We start from the raw sequence: 21005 nt of genomic DNA, 5'->3' as shown, positions 1-21005 counted from the left end.
TATGCCTGCCACATGGCACCCAAGCCTGTTTTGGGGGTGCCAGGGGGTGTCAAAGTGACACCCCCTGCACCCTTGTGAAATTCGGTATTTACCGATTCGGTAAATACCGAATCTGTAAAGCCTATTGATTTCTATGGGCTTTGAAGCCCATAGGAATCAATAGGCTTTACCGATTCGGTATTTACCGAATCGGTAAATACCGAATTTTACCGATTCGGTAAAAGGGAACATCTGGATTCCCTACATACCAACCCCTCACATTTACCGAATCTTAATTACCGAATCGGTAAAATTCGGTAATTTTCGGTAATTAAGATTCGGTAAATGTTACTTACCTACATCTGGCCCTTAATACCTAAACAAGCTATAAGAAAGTAAAAGTGAAATGCTAATAATAAACATATGTGAAAAAGTAACGGGATAACAGGTAAAAATTCAAGGAACATGTCTAGAGAGGTAGTCAGTTAAAGGCAACCATAACAAGTCTTTTTTGATTAGTAAAGGTACGGTGGTGCCAAAGGCACGATCAAGCCTATGGTGATGACATAACAATGCCGTATTATTTTGAATGTTTAGTCTTGTAGTTTTTATCTTTCAATGTGTAGGAGCCTTTTTGATTTGGGGTTTCCAAACTAGGAAGGAAGGCTTAATGATCAACATTGACAGGAAAGGGTTTGCTATTCACATTCCAGAAAAACAGCTAGACTTTCTTTCTCTGCTTCAGATATGCTTGTTCAGGACTCTTGAGGCTGTTGATATTATAGTCTATCAAGTAACATGGAGTGCCTGTGGATCAATGCTCCTCAGAGCCAGGATGGCCCCTAGACCAAAGGGGCTCATGTAAACCATAATTTCTGTGTTCAGAGAGGGGTTGAAGTAAGCAAGATCATTATTGGGTGCACAGACAGATGTCAATGTCAAGATTTTACCAGGCTCGAGGCAAATCCCATCACACATCGTTCATGGCGGTCTGGACAGCACACATAGGTTAGGTATCCACTCCCTGGAGTTTGTATGACAACAAGATTGTCCCCTCTGCCAGACCTGTATGTCCCATAAAAAGGACAAATTAGGGCACCTCTGTAATACAAACGGATCCTCTTTCCAGGTGAGAGCCTTATGCCTCAAATAAATGTGTGGAATGCATGCTAGAATAGATAGTGACACATCTTTATAGCCCTGAGGAACGCTCCAGACTCATCCGGACTCTTTGTGACAGCTGAAACATGTCGACAAGAATCAGAATTGCTTGATTTAATAACGCTCATTAAATATATTTATTTATATTTTTAAATAAACCCATGGTACGTTTGAATAGATAGGTTTTGATAAGGTATTACTTGAGTTTTTGTTAGACTTTCTCTTGCTGTTCAACTGGTTCCCTGCTTTATCTAGAGAGATATTTTAAATAAGAACTCCGATTCGTGATTGAGTCCGCCCTGGTGGTATAACCTTAACAGGTTGTGGACATGCACCAATGATGAAGCATGCCACTATTTAGCGGCTGAGGCATTTACTCTAAAACTTTGGATTTTCCAGTAGTTTTCTTAGTGGTTTCTTGTAACCCCTTTCTTTTTTAACAAACCTGGCTGCCCTTTGTGTTCAGACAAAAATCCAAACTACCATTATAGTAACCCGGGCAATTAGGAGTGACCTGGAGAGCATTGAGAATCTCCACTTGAAACACCTCTGCTACTGAGGCAACACTGAAACTGAGCGTTTTGTATGTGAAAAGGCCACAATGAGTAACAACTCATGTGAGCCTTCTTATATTTCAATATGGTGATAGTTTTTTTTAGATCGAGATTTGGAAAAAACTTAACACCATTGAGTGGGGTGTATAATGTCCTGGAAACAATAGTTTGGGATTTTGTGAGGTCTAGAATCAGCACTGATTTGCATAAGGCAAGATTCTGTCTATAGTGGCATTGAGGGTGAAAAATGATGGGCTGGATAGCTACCCAGAGTGATTGCTGCAATTCTAATATCACCTTGTGTAATATATGGGCTGGCTCGACAGAACAATTGCCTGTACTTCAGACTGTTTGCAATCATTCCTCGCATCACCTCTTGTGTGCTTGAGGTAACGCCCAACGTGAGTAAGGGTACACTCAGATGTGGGTTTCTGATTCACGGTGCCACTGGATTCAAGCTATACTTCACTGATGTCATCTAATAAGGCCAAAACTGACTTGGGGTTGCTTGTGTTTCCTACCAAGGGCGCCTCATCTGAATGTTTCTGATGTACTATTCCCATGAGGAGAAGGGCAGTACTGGTTTGCATAAGGCAGACTTCTGTCTAGAGTGGCACAGTGGGAGAAAAAGAAAAGGTTGGAACACTACCCACCAGTGGATTAGACTATTTACAAGCATTCCTCCCATCACCTTTTGTGTGTAGGTTGCAAGGACCATATGCCTCTGACACTGAATTGGGAAGCACATATTTAAGCAGATGCTGATTTTGCCCCACTTATGACATTTGGGGTTTTGAACAATGAAGAATATCCATTGGTTAAGGTCATCCACTGGTTCAATAGTGTCCTGCTTTACCAGGTTGTGTATTTCATCTTCCTGTTTTTGAATGTTGTCTTGAGAATGCTATGCAAGGGATTCAAATCCTTTTGTGGGTGTCCAGTTGAATCAGTTGATTTTTAAGTGTGCATGTGTCTTGGTCTGTTGACTAACAAATTGGCAGAGGACCTGCAGAAGGCTCATATTGACAATAGATCTGATGCTTAACAAGTAGCCCATGCTGGTAGCTAGGGAGAGTTCTAGGATGTTTGGGGCCCCGGGCAGAATGGAAATGTGCAAGGCACTGCTGATTACATACAACGTGAGAAATTCTGGGGTGTATGCCTCTCAGTATATTTTTTGATTTTTTTTATTTAATGCGATTTTATATAGCGCAAACTTTACCCGAAGGTGTCAGAGCGCTTTACGTAAGAACCAGTTGCAAAACATAAGGACTTAGGATTACATGCGTTACATAAAAGATACACACAGAAACAAATTGCAAATGTACAAGATGTAAAGTCACACAAAGAAGAGACTGGTGATTATATTTATTTCTATATACATAGGGAAGGGATATGAATGGATATACTCTAAGCGTCACATAGGGATGGTAGGGAGTACAAAGGTCTACTGCATATACTAGTGATTAGAGTTATCTCTATATACATAGGGAAGGGATACAAACGGATATACTCTAAGAGTCACATAGGAATGGTAGAGAGTACAAAGGTCTACTACATATACTAGTGATTAGAGTTATCTCTATATAGATAGGAAAGGGATACAAACGGATATACTCTAAGAGTCACATAGGAATGGTAGAGAGTACAAAGGTCTACTACATATACTAGTGATTAGAGTTATCTCTATATACATAGGGAAGGGATACAAACGGATATACTCTAAGAGTCACATAGGAATGGTAGAGAGTACAAAGGTCTACTACATATACTAGTGATTAGAGTTATCTCTATATACATAGGGAAGGGATATGAATGGATATACTCTAAGAGTCACATAGGAATGGTAGATAGTACAAAGGTCTACCGCATATACTAGTGATTAGAGTTATCTCTATATACATAGGGAAGGGATATGAATGGATATGCTCTAAGAGTTACATAGGAATGGTAGATAGTACAAAGGTCTACTGCATATACTAGTGATTAGAGTTATCTCTATATACATAGGGAAGGGATATGAATGGATATACTCTAAGAGTCACATATGAATAGTAGAGTACAAACGTCTACTGCATATACTAGTGATTAGAGTGATCTCCATTTACAGAAAAGCAGAGTTCCATTAAGTGGGGTCGGAAGGGGGGATGCAGTCACAGCACCACGGGAGGGACAGAGAAGGGCAGGAAAGTGAGACAAACGAGAGAGGGAAGCAAATAGTAACGAGTAAGATAGCGAGGAGTGTGTCAGATGCAACAGGAGAGACAATAAAAAGGTCGCTAGGACAGAGGGGAGGTCAGAGATCGCTAAAATGGCGGAGGAGAAAGGTAGAAGAAGAAGCGAGTCATAAAAGAAAATGGCGAGGAGCACAAAGGTCCAAGTCGAGAGTCCAGGAAGAGGACTGCCATAGCCAGCAAGTCCGGGGGAGGGAGGGGCAGAAAGGCAGTCTGCAAGTCACAGCCTTTTTGTCCATGAGGAGCTGGGGCAGAGGAGTTCAATCCGGAGGCATGGTGGGTTGTTGTCGTCAGGTGGGCACCTCACATTAAGGCACTGCAGATGTCAGGTAGATTGTGCTAGCAGTGTGACAGCAGTGTGGTAGTCTCCTCTCTGACATCACATTTGTTACGGATCTCGTGGCGCTCCTCGCCACTCTTACCTCGCACATCTCGCTAGCTAATTCCTCAGCCGACGCCATTGTTGAGTCATATTATATAGAGAAAACAATGGTCCCAACCAAATAATTTCTTTCAGAGGAAAAATCTGTACTGAGTTAATTACTTAAATGAGCTTCTTAAATCAAAACCGCTCCGTTGAGTCAATCAATATTAGCAAGAAAAGAACAATTTTCAACACATTAATTTTGTCGAAAAACCTGACACAAACCAAATAATTATTTGAAAAAGTGCGGAGTTTAATCATTTACTCCATTGAAACTCAATAATTAAATATATACATTTTTACAGTTATATACAATTTTGGACTAACGGTAAAAAAGAAAGCAGTCAGCTTCTAAAGGAGTGCAGGAAAAAAGAAGAGAGAGAGGTGATTGTGAAAAGAAGGGTGTAAGCCTCAAAGGAAAAATAGTGACAAGTGACTAAGAGTTCAAATTTGTTTTAGCTGTACTGAAATTCAGCTACTTTTGCAAACGGCCACAATTAGTTGTTATTATTTTCACTCATTTATACAGTCACAAGTGACATGTATAATGGTTTCCAGGGTGGTCCTGTTTGTATACATCAAAGAAAGGCGTCGACGTTTCGACCCGTCTTTTGGTGCGTTGGCAAGTTGGAGCCTCGACCTGCGGGTCTTCCTCAGGATGGATGTTTGCACATACGTTTTTACCGTAGACTTCACGTAAAAGTAACCTAATAAAAAATTTATTAAAATGGTGGTCAGGATTTTAATGTAACGTATATGGATATAAGCTTTCCATAACGCATGTAATTCTTACCCACGGATTATTTATGGGCTGCCTCCATCATCCTATTCGAAGATGGACGAATAATGTGATTTGATCGTAGAGACCCCACCTGTAATTAATAAGGTATAGGCGGTCTATTATTAAACTTATATACAGATCAATATTTTACCTATTTTACCTAATGCTGCCTAGTATAGCACTAAGTATGCTTCCAACCAATGAGCTTACCCTGAGCTAGGTGGTGCGGCGTCTATGATGATTATCCAGACCTTGATAGTTAAAATTCGAGCAGAACGTCCCTGGACTATTGCGTATGATCTTTTTCAGCGCCTGGTATTTAAACAAATCGGAGATTGAACCCGAACACTTGCTGATTCCAACTGGTTGACACTTGATATGCTCAACGCTTGACACGGAAGGTATGCACTAATCCACTAACGCCTAGTGTTTACACGATTTTTGAAGTGGGAAGTTTAGAAACTCAATATACCCTTCTATTGCTGTCTCCCATGCAGTGTCCAGGGACGTTCTGCTCGAATTTTAACTATCAAGGTCTGGATAATCATCATAGACGCCGCACCACCTAGCTCAGGGTAAGCTCATTGGTTGGAAGCATACTTAGTGCTATACTAGGCAGCATTAGGTAAAATAGGTAAAATATTGATCTGTATATAAGTTTAATAATAGACCGCCTATACCTTATTAATTACAGGTGGGGTCTCTACGATCAAATCACATTATTCGTCCATCTTCGAATAGGATGATGGAGGCAGCCCATAAATAATCCGTGGGTAAGAATTACATGCGTTATGGAAAGCTTATATCCATAAACGTTACATTAAAATCCTGACCACCATTTTAATAAATTTTTTATTAGGTTACTTTTACGTGAAGTCTACGGTAAAAACGTATGTGCAAACATCCGTCCTGAGGAAGACCCGCAGGTCGAGGCTCCAACTTGCCCACGCACCAAAAGACGGGTCGAAACGTCGACGCCTTTCTTTGATGTATACAAACAGGACCACCCTGGAAACCATTATACATGTCACTTGTGACTGTATAAATGAGTGAAAATAATAACAACTAATTGTGGCCGTTTGCAAAAGTAGCTGAATTTCAGTACAGCTAAAACAAATTTGAACTCTTAGTCACTTGTCACTATTTTTCCTTTGAGGCTTACACCCTTCTTTTCACAATCACCTCTCTCTCTTCTTTTTTCCTGCACTCCTTTAGAAGCTGACTGCTTTCTTTTTTACCGTTAGTCCAAAATTGTATATAACTGTAAAAATGTATATATTTAATTATTGAGTTTCAATGGAGTAAATGATTAAACTCCGTACTTTTTCAAATAATTATTTGGTTTGTGTCAGGTTTTTCGACAAAATTAATGTGTTGAAAATTGTTCTTTTCTTGCTAACATTGATTGACTCAACGGAGCGGTTTTGATTTAAGAAGCTCATTTAAGTAATTAACTCAGTACAGATTTTTCCTCTGAAAGAAATTATTTGGTTGGGACCATTGTTTTCTCTATATAACGTTTCACCCAGGTCCTTGAACCGCATTGGGTTACCCCATTCCAGTAATGGTTGCCATTGTTGAGTCAGGCTGGCCGGTACAAAGCCGGGGCTAGTTGGGGCGTGGTGTGATGCTGAGGTGCAGGCGAGGGGAAGAAGCAGAGCACTCAACACACACACACGTCCATCTCTACCTCATTAAGACAATTCTAAAGAGAAAAAGCCTATGTACACCATCCCATGCTCACTCGATAAAGCATTGTGCTGACCCCTCCTGGGATGAAGCCCCTCCCTCTCAGTCATCTACAAGCCACTTACAGCTCATTAGGACCTGCTTTTTACCCAAGAGGGTTAATACTTGTGGTAATCTAAATTGCAATAGGCATCTCGTGGTGCCTATGTGTGGGCAGCCAAGCAGGAGGTCTCATTCCAGGACAAACCTGCAGACAGTGTCTCATTGGAACTGGGGATCATAGGAGATGCCCAACCCCTTCCTTGGGCCTCACCCCACTACACCAAAGCAACGAGACCCAGCCATATGCTAATCAGTCTTGACCCTGCTCCTCATGGGAAAAGTCTAGCCAAACTGTCAAGCCAGGTCTCCCCTGGACCGGAAACAAGCATCATGGGCCCTAGCGCTGGCCCTGCTGGCAGCTGCTTCAATTACATAAATGCCAGTGTTTGTGGAATTAAGTTGATGAGTGGGCTTCCAAGTGCAACATTACCAGACATTTAAGAGGCATTTGTGTAATGACATTGACAGATGTCAGCAGAGGTGCATTTGTCAGCGTGGTGAAAGCAGCAGCTATCGTGACTTGATGGTGAATTTGTGCCACTATCACGTCAATGTTCAGGATGAGTTCAGACGGTTCTTTATTATTATAGGTGAGGACACTACCTTTTGAGAAAACCATAACCATTTTTAACGATTTCCTGTCAGACGATGATATTAATGAGAAACTCACGTGAGCCACAACCTACCTGATCTGATGGTGTGACCGTAATGTGCACATAAGGTTGTCATTCAGTCGCTTTGCGGAATGGGCCTTCCTTGAAGTCTTGGAGTCAGTCTGGCTTCTGCACACAGTTTTGTAGGAAAGGGTCACATTTGTGCTGCAGAGCAGGGACCTGAATGAAGAAGGTGTAAACCTCATTGGTAGCAGGGGTGTCTGAAGCCGCTACCTTTGAGGTGTAACCTTTGAGTTCATTCACAGTTTCATCAACAGCGTTGCAAAGTTTATACTGCCTCATGTTCTCTCTTGAAAACTCCACTGTACAAAGCAAGAGCCATGGACAGTTTGTTCTTTCAACTTGAGAGGTTCTTGCAGAAGGTCCCAAATTCACAGACTGCAACAACCTGAGAATGAAGGGCTTCTTCACTGCTGGAATTCTCAAAGTTACAGTGTTGGACACATTCTTTTAGGCAAGTGACAAAGGTGTCAAACTTTTTACAGGAACTTTGCATGATAGAATAAAATATGTATCTCTTAACATCTGTGTTTTTCCTTGGAAGAAAGTATGTCATCAAGCTCTCCGTCATGTCTATGGTAGCTTGGCCAATGCAGTGCAGTAGTAGATGGAGATGACGGTTGTCACATTCAGTCTCCAGAGCACCAGTGTATATGTCAAATTCCTTCACCTATCAACACCACAGAAGGCCCAAGTTATCTGTGTCCTCAAGATTGAAGAATGTTTTTGTGCTCAAAGCCGGCAAGTCATCAGGACCAACTGCAGGAGGAGCAGAAGGGCCACCAGAGCTGCATTTGAAGAGCCCACTTCCATTTTCACCTTCCTTGGTCTTCTCTTCTTCAAATGATGACATGTTCTCCAGGGCAGGAGGCTTTACACAGCTGTAAGCGCGATGCAGGAGCAGGTTGAGCACTGTCGCGTTGCCAGTGTAGTGACTGTGACCCCATAAAGCACTCACGACAAAAAGGTAACAATAACCTTTAATTATGCAGTCACATGAACATTATTATGTATGTTTGCAAGCGCTGAGATCTTAAGGCCTCCACAGCGCACATCAGAATGGAGAAGACCCGAAAATCTGTCTTCGTTAGCACAAGTGCACTTCTGCCCTCCTTTGTCCCTGTTTCTTTTCCTGAGCACAGGGTGTTCTCGGGTGTGCTCGGGACGTGTTGCTTAGTCCAGGCAGAAGCCAAAACATTATATTGAGTAGCCCCAGCCAGCAGAAACGCTTAACCCCAGGTCCCTCACTGACACAGTGTATTGGCAGTTTTCAGGAAAGGTCAACCGAACAAAGAGAGGCAGGTTTTCATGGGGTCTAGTGCAGAATTAGATAGCAGCCCATACCCGAAAGGATTTTAGTGTATGTACAATTTGCATTTTAAACCCCTTAGTTCCTCATTGTCTGTGTTTGCTATGTTACTGAGCACTATCTATTAAGCCGTTCTGTGCCCTATAGGTACTACAGAATTGTAGCCATGCTCCTTTGTTTGAGAAATGTCCTGGTTTTGGTTTTCAAAATCTGGACACTAACAATATGTTAGTCATTCCTCTATTTACATAAATACATTAAAAAAAGGAGGACTATTGATCTCCCTCACCAGTCACCACCAGGAAGTAGGCGTCTGTGCATGGGAGGGCCAACTCACTGCTGCACAGAAAAAGGCCCAAGGTACACCACTCATGAGAGGGAAATAACTCTACACACCTATTCTTTGGGGTCTTCTCTTTTCCATTGCAATTTCCTTGTTTCCGATTGAATGTCCCTTCCTCCTTTAAAAGCTATCCTCTCACAGCATCAGCCAGCAGGCCAGGGGCCCTATTCTTACCAAACTTCTCTCACAGGTGCCCCACAGACGGGTGCAGGCAAGGTCCACCAGCACTCATTTTTGGGGACCAGCACGGATTTGTCCTCATCAACCTTCGAACCAGCGCCGGAGAGTGAAAAAGGTGTAAAGCAGGAGGAAAAGAAAGATAGAAAAACTGTGATAAAGTGAGAAAACTGGAGCCTGCAAGAGTGACATAACGGGGCAGGCATTGTCTGGTGGTGGATAAAAGAGGCATGAGGTGGAATCAAGACTACCCAGCCTTGGTATTTGGCATGTAGAAATTGTAGAGGGCCCACTGGGGGCTTCTGAGCAAACCTTTGTGTCCTGTGAATTATTCTTTTGCACTACCCATAATGACAAGGAGTGAAGGCATTGAGAAGTGAAGCAACGGGTGCAATTCATAACTTGCTGTGAAGTTACTATGCAGTGAATGGAGAAAATAAAACGTACCATCCGCGATCATTAATGATTTACTGGGCACTAGCAGGAAATATGTGGGCTGTAAGAGCGGCAAAGCGCATGAGAGACCAAGGAGCCTGACTGCTCTCTAGTCTCATCATGGCTGACATGAAGTAATTTACAACAGCTGCCACAAGTGCAGCCCATTCTAGAAGTTGGAAGCTTGACCTCTGACCCCTCAGCACATTGAGGAGGCATCCGGTGTAAGGAGATCAGGAAGAATGGACTGTGGTGTGGTGGTCAGAAGACGGGGCGAGATATTTAGCATCTTTGGCTCATGTGGCAGAGACAGCATCATTCTTGCTTGTATTTTCATTGTGTCTTTTTAACCAGTTTTCCATGTGCCTGAGATAGGGTGCTAACACTGATGTGTACTAGTTGACAAATGTTAAATGTAACATTTAAGCGTGCCTACCGTATCAGCAGTCCTTCTATCTTTTAAATGAGTAAAGGAGTAATGAGGTTATCTTAGTACATTGTTTGCTCAATTCACTGCTTTAAAATATGCTTTTCAAAGTATCTCTATGTACACGCGTCGCCTTAATTGAGCTATACATTGTTTGAACATGTGAACTAGCTACAAGGATCCAGACCTAGAATTCTGACACCCCACACCATATGAGGCATATAAAGCACTGGCTCCTTAAAACAATGGTGTGCAGTGGCACTTCATTATTTTTAAATATGCACTGATGACAAGCCTAAAGGCTGCCCCAGTTGCTGGTACAGGTTGTTGGTAGCTGTGTATACTTGTTAACTTTGTTTACTAAGCACCTTAAACAGAAAGGTTACCTGATGAAGTCGAAACCAACTTTCGTGATGGATGGTGACAAAGAAAGCGTGTTTGGAAGAGAGGGTGACGAGTGGCACCATTACTAACCTGTTATAGCAGATAATTCACACATTAGACGTTAGATTCCAGATAGTGCTCATGTTATGTCCAGTTAGAATTTATATCAGTGCTTAGATATTTCGTTCAAACAAAATCAAGTAAACTAAAACATTGGACAAGAAGTGGTGTTGTTAATTTGGTGATAATGTGCATTCCTTGAAGTCCTTTGTTATTCAGACAAGTTTTCTTTATCATTTGCAGCCTCTGCGGGAATCCTTTGGGAGAAGGTGCAGTCCAGAAGATTAAACAGCTGCGTCGGTCAGAATTAAAGATCATATTCCAGGTCGCTGATAACGAGGACCAGCAGCGCTACATGATGGAGAAGGTTAAAGGTTTAGCAAAGCCAGAACTTGAGACTGGTGACCAGCAAGGGATCCTATACATGCTGGACACTGTGCTGAAAGACATAAATCAGGGGGGAAAGACAACCAGTAAAAGGGTTCAGAAGCTAAAGGAAGCCATGGAACGTGCCCGAACCAGCATCATGGAAGAGAAGAAAGCTGAATAAATTCTCAGCTGTCTTCATCAGCCAAGACCCGCTCTAGCTCTGATTCCTCTTGGAATGATTTGGTGGAAGAGGTTAGCAGTTAGGAGGGCCTCCAGAGCTGTTCAATGCTCATCTGTACTTAAGAGTGAAGAGACCTAGGAGCATATTATCAAGACAGGCGATAAAATTATAGCCGCTTTAGCAGAAGAAAACTGCTGCTAAAACGGCAATAATGGGCTTGATAATATGCTCTATGGAATTCCAATTGAAGCCCATGTTAGATGTAAAGGACATCTAACCTGAGCTTCAATTGGAATTCCATAGAGCATATTATCAAGCCCATTATCGCTGTTTTAGCAGCAGTTTTCTGCCGCTAAAGCAGCAATAATTTTATCGCCTGTCTTGATAATATGCCCCTTAGTTAGCCTTCATTTAATTATTGCCAGCCCCAGGCTAAGCTTGCCCGGTCTTCTGCCGCCCGCTGGAGCCTGCCAATGAAGCTGCATGCCAGGTCTTGCTGACCCCCACCTTCAGCCAGGAAGCCTGCTGCCTCTAGTGGTCTGATGTTTCCATAGCAGGTAGTTCAAAGCTTTTCTTAAAGTAGGATTTTCTTTCACTCTGTGATAAACTTTGCATGCTCTTCCTTATTCAGTCTACTTCATTAAATGTTTCATTTCTCCGACATCCCATTCGCTATTCGGTCCTCTTTTCTTCATTTTATCTCATAACCCCTCCCACCCGCCCTGCTGTCGCGTTTCTTTCCCCTTTCCTTTGAGTACTAACGGTATTTAAAAACGTGAATAGTTGACATTCCCTTGATATCCAACCAACTACTCAGAGGAAAAGGCAGATGGACTTCTGAAAACTGCATGTACATTTCCATGTGCAAATTAGCATAGTTATGCTTGAGAAGAAGAAATTGCTGTAAATACGAGAATAAACATGCACCACCACTACTTGCCTGTCTTTCTTCTACAACTTAGAAAACAACACTAACAACAATGCTCTCACGCTTGAATGTGGTATTCATTTTCTTAAGAGTGCCTCAACATCACCAGTGGACCTTTAGTGTGTGACCGTCATCACATTCATTGTCCATACCTTGTATTTAATGTTGGAGAAAGGTGAGTGAACACAGAACAAGGCACGACTCATGTGGTCATCAGAAACAGAAAATGTTTAAAACACCATCAAACAATGTAAGATATTCGGTTGATGAATCACATGCGCGTGTTTCTGTAACTGCAATACTTCACTATGAGAAATTGTCGCTGTGCAGGCAATGTTTTTTTTTCACAGGTAAGAAGTGTGTCATCAAAGCAAGGGCATTTACCCCCCACCAAGAACATGAGGCTTATACTAAATTCATGTTGCATGGTAAAATGGCTAAGATAACAGATTTACACTCAGATTTGCTGGGCCCATCAAAGCACTAAAAAATGCTCACCTAATCTTGCACCTTGTTTTCTAAAGTAAGGAGCAGTGGCAACCAGGAAAGGTAAGAGCGGTGAGGTGGTGGGGCGGTAGGGTGGAGTGGGGGGGGTTAAGCCTACATATACAGGGGAGGAGCTTCGCGGGCAACCAAGATGGCCGCGTGAGCTCGGAGCTCCGAAGACCCTCCGATCCTCCGTATTAATCCTGTCACATATCCTCATCGATGTTAGTGGAATATTGAAGGTGAACCGACGCTGACACGGGTCCCGTTGTCCGATTTCAAATCCGACGTTCCTGGGCGCAGTTACACCGTGTGGAAGTTCGCGGACTGCAGTGGGGTCAATATTCAGGCCGGGGCTGGTGGATGCGACACTGCCAGACGGAGGTGACTAGGCACGCATCTGGCCGCTCCGGCTCACAACGGAGCTAGCGTAGTGGCGGAGTGAGTGCATACCAGACGGAGTGCGGGATAACTCATCCCTGACGCAGATGAACCGGTGAGGCCCGTTGTGTGGACGGACGAGGTGGCCCGGGGCCCAACTATGGCTGGCAAAGGCGGCGCTGACAAACCACAGCCTCGGGTCAGCAGGAAGACTACGTACTCGCAGTCAAACAACATGGAGTGCTATGCTCAGCCGAGGGGCTCGCCTGGTGCCTCCACGAGACCCAAGGTCCTGCATCGGGAAGTGTCGCCTGAGGTTCAAGAGCCCACGCTCCGTGACATAATGGGCGCCATTGAAGGCATTAAGGCCGAGATGCACCAGCAGCACGAAGTGAAGGCGCACAAGGTGGACACTCTGGCGATTGACGTCAACCTGATCAGAGCGGACTTGGGCAAAACGAATGAGCGAGTCAAGTCGCTAGACATCAAGACTTCTAGCCTAACTACGGACGTCTCGGACCTGCAAACCGAGGTCCGGAACTTGAAGTCGGCCAACGACATTTTTGCGAGGAGGCTTGAGGATTATGAGGGTCGGGCCAGGCGGCAGAACGTCCGCATGATTGGTGTGCCGGAGGGGGGCGAAGACTCGGCTGTGGACCTCTTCGTTGAAGACCTGGTCCAGAACCATCTAGCCCCTAAAGGACTTAGTAAGTTCTTCTCCGTGGAACAGGCGCACAGGATGCCTGGGGGCCGGCCGAAGGAAGGTGCCCCTCCAAGACCTATCATCGCTCGCGTGTTTAACTTTAGGGACCGTGACTCCATTCTACAGGCCTCGAGGAGCGATGGGCCTCTGCAGTTCCAGAACGCTGCCATTAACTTCTTCCCGGACTTCACCCAGTCCATGCAGAAACGGAGACAAAGCTTCATGGGAGTGAAACGGCGATTGCGGGACATGGGCATGAAGTATGCTATGCTGTTTCCTGCAAAACTGAGGATCGAACATGGCGGCCGGGCTTTGTTTTTTTGACTTGCCGGAGGTGGTGTCAGACTGGCTTGACACCTTGCCCCAGCGGCGTGAAGACACTGAGGAACGGTCAGAAGAAGCTACTGGAGGCCACAATCGGCAGGAGTGATGACTGGCTACAGGCCTTTTTTTTTTGGGACAATGGGTCTACCATCAGCTGTTTGGTTTGGTAATCCTGTACTCATAAGGGAGCTTCCCCTGTACTTTTCTATTTGGAGGATGGGGGGGGATAGGGTTACCTCCTTTCTCCTCAGGGGCTTCTCGTAGATTAGTTTTTTAGGGGCGACAGGCACACTGCGAGTTGGGTGGGCTTTTTAGTCTGATGCAGGGGTGCAGGGTGGGGGGTGTACGGGCTCCATGTTTTCGTTCTTGGGTTGAATTCCTTTATTCTTTGTTCCCTTTTTGGCAAGGCAATTGGTTGTATGATTCTGTTCATGTAATGGCGGTGCCCATCGAGGGTGAGATGGGGGTGGATTTCGATGATGGGGGGTGGGAAATTGAATGTTTTAAGCTGGAATGTCAACGGGCTGGGGGACCGTATCAAGAGGGGTATTGTACTAAAAATGTTTAAGAGATGTGTGCCGGATGTAATACTGTTGCAGGAAACGCATTTGGTGGGGAACACATGCCATGCACTTGAAAAGGCTTCAAAATGGTGGCACACTCTGGGTTCTCCTCGGGGTCTCGGGGGGTGGGGATTATGGTGCGCTCGACCCTCCCCTTGGAGATTGACTCGAAAGTGGTCGATGAGCGAGGACGCTACGTCGCCGTCACGGCCCCAATGGTATCCCAGTGGAGCTGTACAAGATTAAGCCCCATTGCGGGCTATGTTTCTTGAGGCGCGGGAGTCGGGTGCACTTCCCCCCGATCAGAGGCTGGCTACCATTGTGGTCATTCATAAGGAAGGGAAGCCCAGAGATTTGTGTCGGTCGTACCGTCCTATTTCATTACTGAATGCCGAGCCCAAGATCTTGGCTAAAGTGCTAGCCAACCGGCTGGTTGGAGCGATTGGCGATTTGGTGCACCCGGACCAGTCTGGTTTTATTCCACACCGTAACACCGCCCTCAATTTGAGAAGACTTCACGGAGCCCTCGCGAGGGTCCGCACCCTTCAGGAGCCGGCCATCTTGGCGTCCCTGGATGCCACGATGGCCTTCGACTCCCTTGAGTGGCCATATTTGTGGGCGGTGCTGGAGAGATTTGGGTTTGGTCCGGGGTTCATAGGATGGGTCAAGCTCCTATACGCCAACCCGCTTGCCAAGGTGGCGGTTAACGGCCGCGCATCGGCTCCATTTGCCCTTGGTAGGGGCACCAGGCAGGGATGCCCCCTGTCCCCCTTTTGTTTGCATTGGCACTGGAACCACTGGCGGCGTGGTTGAGAGGGCATCCGGACATCAGGGGAATCAAGTGGTCCCGGGCTTTGAGGATAGGGTGTCTCTGTACGCAGATGACATTCTCCTGTACCTCACCTCGCCTCGCCGTGTATGTCCCTAATTGTTGTGTGTGATGTCCTGTGTACCTTCGGTAGATATTCTGGACTCGTTATTAATTGGTTGAAGTCTCTTTTATATGTCCTGAGGGGTGAGGTCCCGAGACTCCTGCAGGTCTGTAACATACAGGTCGCGAGGCAGTCAATCAATCAATCAAAGCATTTATATAGCGCACTACTCACCCAGAGGGTCTCAAGGCGCTAGGGGAGGGGGGTCCGCTACTGCTCGAACAGCCAGGTCTTGAGTTGCTTCCTGAAGGCGAGGTGGTCCTGGGTCAGGCGGAGGTGGGTCGGGAGGGAGTTCCATGTCTTGACGGCGAGGTAGGAGAAGGACCGTCCCCCTGTGGTGGCTCTTCGGATGCGGGGGACTGCGGCGAGGGCGTGGCCGGTCGATTGAAGCTGGCGTTTGGGAGCGTAGAAGTTGAGGCGGCTGTTGAGGCATCCTGGGCCTTGGTTGTGTAGGGCTTTTTGTGCGTGGGTGAGGAGACGGAAGGTGATTCTCTTGTTTACCGGGAGCTAGTGCAGGTCTCTCAGGTGTCCGGAGATGTGGCTGCGACAGGGGATGTCCAGGATTAGTCTTGCTGAGGCGTTCTGGATCCGCTGGAGTCTCTTCTGGAGTTTGGCGGTGGTTCCGGCGTAGAGGGAGTTGCCGTCAGGGCTTAATTTGAGCCGGAGCTTGCTGGTGCTTACCACCGGCACCTAATTATCAGGGCCGGGTCTACAGTGAGTCAAGCATTAAGATTAAGTGCACCGTCACCGCCAGTAATGAATTTATTTAAAATGAGTCGTGGCACTGGCACAGAGAGCGTGTGCTGTGCTGCTGACTCAGTGTCACTTAGTTTAAGTTACCCAGTTACCACGTTGTTGATTGATCATGTAAAACACTTACTGTGTGTTTTAAATGGTGACGATGTCACGTGACTGACTCAATTTCTCCTCACTTTCATTTCAAGACTTCCGGCGTGGATCACGCTTTGCCTAGGCTGGTCTTCTGCGGGGGGGGGGGGCTGTGCGCTGCAGAGGCGGCGACGCGTGCGTATATTTTGCAGTTAGATGCACGTGCATTCGCTGCTTTAATTTTGCCATGGCACGCCCGCCCCAGCATACACGCACGGACCACCAGCACAGTATCCACTGGTGGTAGTAGATGAACAACAACTACTTCAACGCCACCGTTTAAAGTTGCGGGAGTCACTGGGACGTTGGATGACTAGACAGACTCACCAGGTGAGGCCGGCAGCGACCTATAAAGAAATCTGCGCACTTGAATGAACCACAGTCAGTCCTTGCAGAGCCAAGGAAAGGGCAGCCATGAAGGACATACTAATAACAGGGTCCCGACTCCCGCCTGGTGATGGCGGTCCGCGGTTCTGTCTGCCGCTCCTACCTCCACTTAGTTCCCCCCCCCCCTCATACGACTGTTCAGCATTGCAAGCAGCAGGACGGACACAGCCCACAAGCAAGTGCCTACTTCATTCCTGAGTCCTTGCTGTTTCCTGCCCATCCCCAGTGAGGCCTCTCTGAAAAGCTCAAGGGCTCTGTAAGTTCCGACTTTCTTATTTAAAGGCTGAAGCTCTCAAGTGACGTGTCTGAGGATGCCACACAGTGCAGCGTGAGCAGGGTTCAGCACTAATGCCAGACAGCATGAAGGGGAAAGTATTAGTGAGGCGAGGGAACGGGGCAGATTATGGACAGGACGGTACATAAAAAGCCGGGCAAGGCTGGGGTGGAGTCAGTCAGATCCCAGGACAGCTCCGTTTAAAGGATGGTGGTGGCGGCGGCGTGCGGTCAGTCACGTGTCTGGCTGGTGCCTGTGGATACCCACAAAGACTATACAATTTCAGCCTGTCCCCTGGACGCCTTGTTGTGCTAGGTCAGCACCAGTCAGGTCAACGCAGTACCGTGGCAGAACAGAAGGGCCGGTTCAGAGCCAGTCAAATATAAAGCTGATTCCAATGAAATGACAGCGGAACCCCTCTGAATAAAACACATTTGGGACGGTGATACGAAAGGAGAGGACGGACAGGCTAGTCTAGGTGACACGAGAGCTGGGAGAGCTATAACAGAGTCCGTCACACGTTAGAATGGAGCCTGTGAAAGTAGAGCAGAGACAGGCCAGTCTAAGTAACATGATAGGTCAGTAGGGCTGGGGCAGAATGAGTTTAATATGAAGCTGAGTCCCCTGAAATGACAGCAGGCCCCATCTGAATAAAACACATTTCGGGACTGTATCTGAAAGGTGAGGACGGACAGGCCTAAGTGACACAAGAGGGCTTTTGGGCTCGAACAGAGTCAGTCGCCTATCAGGTTGGTGACTTTGGGAGGCTGGTGGGGCTGGGAACAGTGCACTGACTGTCTGGATGAATCATCAGTCACAAATCAAGATACAGGCTCGGATAGGTTAATCAGACATTACTACCATATCAGGAGGGCCGGCTCAAAACAACCCTCCCCCCTCACCACCCATACACCTCACACTACCGAGGCCCTTTGACAGGACGAGCTCAATAACGTGCCTTAAACTGCTTTATTTGTGACCATTATTTCCGTAGATTTTTTTTATCGGATAATGTTTATAATTTCTGAGGAGAAATGTAAAATCCTATGCCATTTACACACTATGTTACTGGTTTATTGTTCTTCAAAACAGATCGCATATAATAAATGGGCGATTTCTTTGGTGATCGTGCCTGTATTTTGGCCCAGTCTGCGAGAGAGAAGCCAGTCAGGGGTGGGGCTGGGGCAGAGTCAGTGACTGCAGAGCCACCCGCCATGAAGTGAAACAGCCCATGTGCATCATGAAAGCACCCCGGGAGATCCGGCCTGGGTGGGGGGGCTGGGGTTACAGTAAGCAGAGCGCGCGCTAGCGGCCATTCCTGGGCCTTATCTCTTGTTATGACCACTCTGCAGCCGAGGGACCCGTCTTCACTAGCGAAAATGTGGATGTCAAGACCTCCCCGGAAGGAGAGCGGTAAACAAGCAGCGGCGCTTAATTAACAAGCTGCCTGCTGGGTGAGGGCGGTTTCAACAGCAGCCCCACCCCTCTTACAACCGACCCCCCCCACCGAAGCATGCACACATGACCCCGAGATCTTGGCCTCACTAACTACTGTGTTGCTGTGAGTGCAGGGGAGTCTGCTAGGGTGCAGTCTGCAGCCCTCAGCAGCAGGGGGCACGTATTACCCTGAATGTGGCGGTGGGGACAGCCTCTGAGGGGTACAGTCTATAGGCCCTCAGCAGCAGAGGGCACGTATCCAGAGTATGGATTTAGGGACAGCCTCTGAGGGGTGCAGTCTACAGCCCTCACAAGCAGGGGACACATATGAGAGAGCGCAATTTGAATAAAACGTATATCCTAGCCATATTTAGACGCATATAGTATAAACGTAGGAATGAAATGTATATCGTAACGTGAAGTTGACGCCTATAGCATAAAGTTAACAGAAGTGACAACGTGGTATAGGAAATGTAAATGTATTTACTCTTAAACATGCATTAGATTTAGAAGGCCCGTATACATGATGGGCTAATGTAGAAATGTGTAGAAATGCTCATGAAATGTAGAACGTGCAAAGTAGAATTCATGTACGTGTGTAATTTTAAAGGGAGAAACGTGAAGAAATATAACGTGGAGAAATAACGTGGAGAAATGTGCAGAGAACACATATGACGATGTAACGAACAAGAATATAACCTCGTATTCTATGTACTATATATATTCTATGTAAAATGTATTCACTTATAAGTAAAGGATTTGCTAAATGCGATTATATATAAATGTGTGTTAAAGGTTAGACTGTGTAGAAGAAGTTTGTAGGAATGTTAGAAGAGTTTAGGTCATTTGTGATTATAACCTGACTGACCAAGGGTTCGCAGGAGCGTAGTCCGATGTATGTAATTTAGTGGGCTCACAGGAGTCATGAATAGCTTGATGTGAACGTGAGAGCCAAGGAGTCTAGCACTTGTTAGATTTAAGGTGACAATGCCGGACGGAGTTTATTGCTTAAACGTGAGAAGAGACGCTTGGAATACGAGTCTTGTTTTGGAATGACCATTCACAGGACCTAGAAGGGTCAAAATCATAGTCGTAAAGTTTAAAGTTCTGTTTAAGGTTATTGACTTTTGATCTGAAAGTGTCAGTTGAAGTCACCAACAAGAAGATGAAGATGACATCTAAGGAGAAGGGTCAACTTAACGGACGACGCGAAAGAGACGAAGCAAGGAAAAAGCCAGAAGATGACCTCACGGGGAAAGTCCGTGGTGGGCGTCAAGGGGCGTTCCACCTACACTGTGATTGTGTATTTTAGGGACAGCACCCCGGGGATAAGATAGCGAACAGCTCCGAGCAGAGGCCATCATAGAGAGCTCAGAGTAGATGACTTGAGCAGATGCGCTGAGAGAGATCAGAGCGCAAGGGAGCAGTAGGCCGAGGACCCTTAGAGAGAGCGGATGGGTAGGCAGAGAGGGTACTGCTTCTTAAACTTAAGTTACCTTTAGAGGCTAAGAGAGTTTGAACTTCTTTGGAATTCAAACTGCTGACACCTTTTTAGGAAAGGAACTTGCGAAGTAGGGATGTCACTTAGTATAGAGTAGGGACAGATTTAACTTGATTATTTTTCTCTTTCTGCAGATGACGCAGAAGAACCACTTCATATCGATTCTTTTTAATTTGTTGATTTTGGAACTGACTTTAATTGTATTCGTTTGTAGACTGAGGTTCTTTAGGGAATACATGTTCCTTTTGGTTCCTGTATATTTGATGAATTTGATCCTGAGAGGATTGTATTTGCAACTTTTCTTAATTTTATATTAAACCTTTTAAACTTTATCAGTTGTAAGTGGTTCTTCAGAGTGGCGTCAGTTTATGGGGTTTATCTAACCTATATGGGGTTTGTCTTTTACTCAATGACAGATACCGATCGATCCAAAATTATCGAATGAGATAAATTATCAAATTGATCATAAAAGATATTAAAATCTCATTCCCCGCAGTTGGTAGCAGAGAAAGATGGTTATCTTCTTGAGGAAGACAACCTAGGCCAGGTTTAGTTTACCCCAAGGTCCCTAGTCATCGACGACCAGAAGAAGAATCGCAGCCGAAGACGGTGCTGACGGTGCGTCGAGAGAAAAGCAGCAGAGTCGGTCGAGAGTGAGTATAAGGGTCATGCGTTGTAAGATTGCGGTGTTTTATGTTGTTCCTGTGTTGTAATGTCAAGCGGAGTTGAATGCCTGTAGTGTGACTGAGGGAAGGTTGTGAGCGCGCGCAACCGGATGAAATCTTGAGATCCAGAGAAGGACTTAAGTGGTTCGGGTGTATCGAACACCCAGAGTAATTTGTCTACCATTGAAAGGGAGTCATGAGGTACCATTGATCGCCCGACAGACCGATGATAGGGGGAGCGTAAGAGTGAGTG

At 45.6% G+C, this 21005-nt stretch overlaps 1 protein-coding gene across 1 annotated transcript in view; it reads left to right on the top strand.

Annotated features, from left to right (window-relative positions):
* LOC147751001 (nucleotide-binding oligomerization domain-containing protein 2-like) overlaps positions 1–12218 on the top strand; it is a 343212-nt gene extending 330994 nt beyond the window's left edge. Inside the window, exon 8 of the mRNA XM_086918890.1 lies at positions 10977–12218. Within this exon, the coding sequence (XP_086775016.1) occupies positions 10977–11283 (307 nt within the window). The 3' untranslated portion in view covers positions 11284–12218. The remainder of the gene's footprint in view (positions 1–10976) is intronic.
* The last annotated feature ends 8787 nt before the right edge of the window (positions 12219–21005 follow it).

Source organism: Lissotriton vulgaris, chromosome 1_1, assembly GCF_964263255.1.
Source record: "Lissotriton vulgaris chromosome 1_1, aLisVul1.2, whole genome shotgun sequence".
NCBI lineage: Eukaryota > Metazoa > Chordata > Amphibia > Caudata > Salamandridae > Lissotriton > Lissotriton vulgaris.
This window is presented reverse-complemented; position numbering and strand designations above follow the sequence as displayed.